This window comes from Aptenodytes forsteri, unplaced genomic scaffold (assembly GCF_000699145.1).
Source record: "Aptenodytes forsteri isolate BGI_AS27 unplaced genomic scaffold, ASM69914v1 Scaffold142, whole genome shotgun sequence".
NCBI lineage: Eukaryota > Metazoa > Chordata > Aves > Sphenisciformes > Spheniscidae > Aptenodytes > Aptenodytes forsteri.
Genome location: NW_008794598.1, coordinates 3623765 through 3626827, shown reverse-complemented (window position 1 = coordinate 3626827; position 3063 = coordinate 3623765). Strand labels below are relative to the sequence as shown.

At 64.2% G+C, this 3063-nt stretch overlaps 1 protein-coding gene across 1 annotated transcript in view; it reads right to left on the bottom strand.

Moving 5' to 3' along the window:
* PLEKHA6 (pleckstrin homology domain containing A6) overlaps positions 1–3063 on the bottom strand; it is an 18417-nt gene that overhangs the window by 10712 nt on the left and 4642 nt on the right. Inside the window, 2 exon segments of the mRNA XM_019470322.1 lie at positions 2022–2595; positions 3033–3051. Of these exon segments, the coding sequence (XP_019325867.1) occupies positions 2022–2595; positions 3033–3051 (593 nt within the window).

The window sequence follows — 3063 nt, the reverse complement described above, 5'->3', positions numbered from 1 at the left end:
CCGTCCCGCTCCCCCCGGCTCGCCCGGCCGCTCCCCCGCATGGGGGGCACCAGCCCCAGGACTCCTGCAGCAGCCCGGCTCACACCGATGCCAGAGGCACTGCTGGGTGTAGGGACATGCCGTCCCGCACGGTCACGCTGGTACCGTGCACCAGTGACCCGCACTGCCCCGAACCAGCGCGGTGCAGACCGACCTGGGTAGGGTTTCAGAGCTGGCTGCCTCCCCTGCACCCCGGGAGCAGCTCCCCGAGGCCCTGGGCACGTGGGAAGCTGCCCTGGCTCCCCCCAAGACCCCCCACCAGCTCCAGCACACCACACAGAAGGCACTGTCAGGGGGGATTTTTCTGCCAAGCAATGAGCGACCCTACAGACGGGAAGGATGGAAGAAGCAAACCAAAGACAACTCGTGCTGCTTTAATGCCAAGAAGGGCGAGGATGGATGTTAGGGGAAGAGATGCTGCGCTGGGAGGGAAGGGGACACCGCTGGGGACAGGGCACATGAGGATGTAAGCAGCGTGAGGCTTGCAGCCAGCTCTGCCTACCTGCTGGTCCAAATACTCTAGGTTTCTTTGCAACTGAAGGTCTAAAAGTTCATCCTACCAGGAGCCAGCAGGCATGCGGCAAGAAACGAACACACAAAACATATAAAAGAAGAAGCAAAGCGGTTAGGTGAAGGCTACGGAAATGCGAAGACCTCTTGGCCGGGGAAGCGAGGCACTTCCCTGGCACACAGCCGGGAGAGCTGCCGTGGCTGTGCCCTGTGGGAGACCCGCTCTCCTCCCGGCTCTCCCTCCCGGCTAATGGTGCCTCGGAAGAGGCACGGCCCTTTCCCTGCGTCTCCGGCTAGCGAGGATGGATGGCAGCATGGGTAGCTTATGGTAACTCGTGCTTCTCCCTCCTCCAATGACCGGTCCTGCCCTGTGGTTTTGGGACCGCACTCTGTGGGGGGACTTCCCACCTGCCCTGTGGTTTTGGGACCGCACTCTGCGGGGGGACTTCCCGGTCTCACCCCGCCAGCTCCAACCCCTCAGCGCTCCGAGGGGAAACACAACGCAGGAAAAAGCAGCAGCTGTAGCCAGAGGTGAGGAAGCAAGAGGGGGAGAGGTGCAGGGTGTTTGCCAGCCTCAGCCCCGTCCTTGCCGGGGACCGCCCTGGGGGTGACGAGCCCAGCCCAGCATCGCAGGGCGTACGGGGGTCCAAGGGTGTCCCACTGCCCCCGCGACCTGGGGCCTGCAGGGCAGGGACCGGGGTCCTTTCCGCAAGGATTTCCTTCGGGCACAGCCAGGAGGGACCAGAGACACCAATAAAAGGACCTGTGGTCCCGACCTGCCCCAGAGCAGCCCAGCTCTGACCCAAAAAGCTGGAGCGGAGTGGTTCCTCCTCGGCTGTCTGAGCAAGGAGCCCCCGAGCTGGCCCACCTGCCTGGGGGCTCTGCACACCCCGGTCCGCCAGCAGCGTACGTACCATTTTATCATGGACGGTGGGGGATGCCGGGTAGTGGTACGGATACATTCCTGCAGGGACGGGCCGTCTGTCACCCAGATAGTCATACTGAGAAGAGAGGAGACCCCCCCCACCCCAAAACCAGAGACACGTGAGAGGTGTGTGAGAGGCCAGAAAGCACGTGCAAGGGCAGACCCCGGCCCCGCAGCAGGGTCAGGCCTGGCTTCGGGGCACGCAGCAGCGAGACAGGGACACCAGTGCTCCCTGCTCCGGAGCACATCACTTGTGGTGACCCTGAGCACCCCCAGGCTCCCATCCCATCCCCTCCTGCCCCATCTCTCCAGGCTTGCAGCAGCGCAGGAGCAGCCAGGAGGGAACAACCGCAACCTGGGCAGCTTTGCAGGATGGCAAGGAGGGACCTAAAGCCATCAGCTGCTGCAAGCCACAGCCTTGGTGGCATTTTGAGGCCAGGCTGTGCATGCAGAGGTGACAAGCCGTGCCGCAGCATCCCTGCCCTGACGTCCCCAGTGAGAGTCCCCCTCCAACCCTGTGTGCCCCAAGCTGCCGATGAGCATTTACCTTTGGAGAACTGATGGATCGCCTCATCATGAAGGTGGTGGGGTCGGCATAAATCACATTCATTTACCTTTGGAGAACTGATGGATCGCCTCATCATGAAGGTGGTGGGGCATAAATCTCCTCTCCCCGGGGTGGCAGCCGCTCGAAGCGGGCGCTGGGCGAGCGGACCGGGGAGTACACCCGTGCCCGGCTGTAGGAACCCTGGCTGGGCGAGCGGGGCACGGAGCGGGAGCGGGGCTGCAGTGACATCCGTCGCAGAGAGCCCGAGGCTGCATCCACCTCATCCAAGTAGGTCGGCTGCCTCCCAGGACCGGGCAGCCAGAGCGGGACGTCTTGCCGGCCGAAACCAGGGTGCTCCTTCCAGTCGCGGAGCTGATAGGTGCCCCCATTGCGGAAGGAGTGCCGCTTGTCCTCCAGCACCCAGGGCGGGCTCACCCGCTCGTAGGAGGGCATGGAGCAGATGCTGTCGGGGCGCACCCCAGGTGGGTAGTACTGGTAGTCCTCGGGGTACTGGGGTGAGTAGGGGGAATAGTAGTCGGGCACCCGGCGAGACACGGGGTAAAACCTGGTGGGGCTGGAGGCGGGAAGAGAGCCGTGAGAGCCGGGCTGGCAGCCAGGCGGTGCCCGGCCCGTCGCTCCACAGCTGGGGGTCCCGGTGGGCAAGGACAGTCTTAGAGCAGGCAGCTCCAACACCAGCATCCAGAAAGCTGGCTGGCTGGCATCTCTCCTCCCAGGGGCTTCATGGTGGCCTCCCCTCCTGGCAGCCCTCCTCCCAGGGACCCCGCGGTGGCCTCCCCTCCAAAATTCACCCTGATCAGCTTTTCGGGGTGTCCCACGCACAGCTCAGAGCTGGCACATGGGGACAGCCCAGCAAGGAGATTTTCTGACCCTGGGAGGGGAGAAAGCAGATGGGAAGGAGAAAAACATTCCCAGAGCATCACCTGAGGGGCAGCCCTGGAGAAAAGGAGCAGGAGCCCCCTCTGCCCCTGGCCAGCCCCCCGCAGCCCTCACCTCCGCAGCTCCTCCGGGGCCCGCGCCCCCC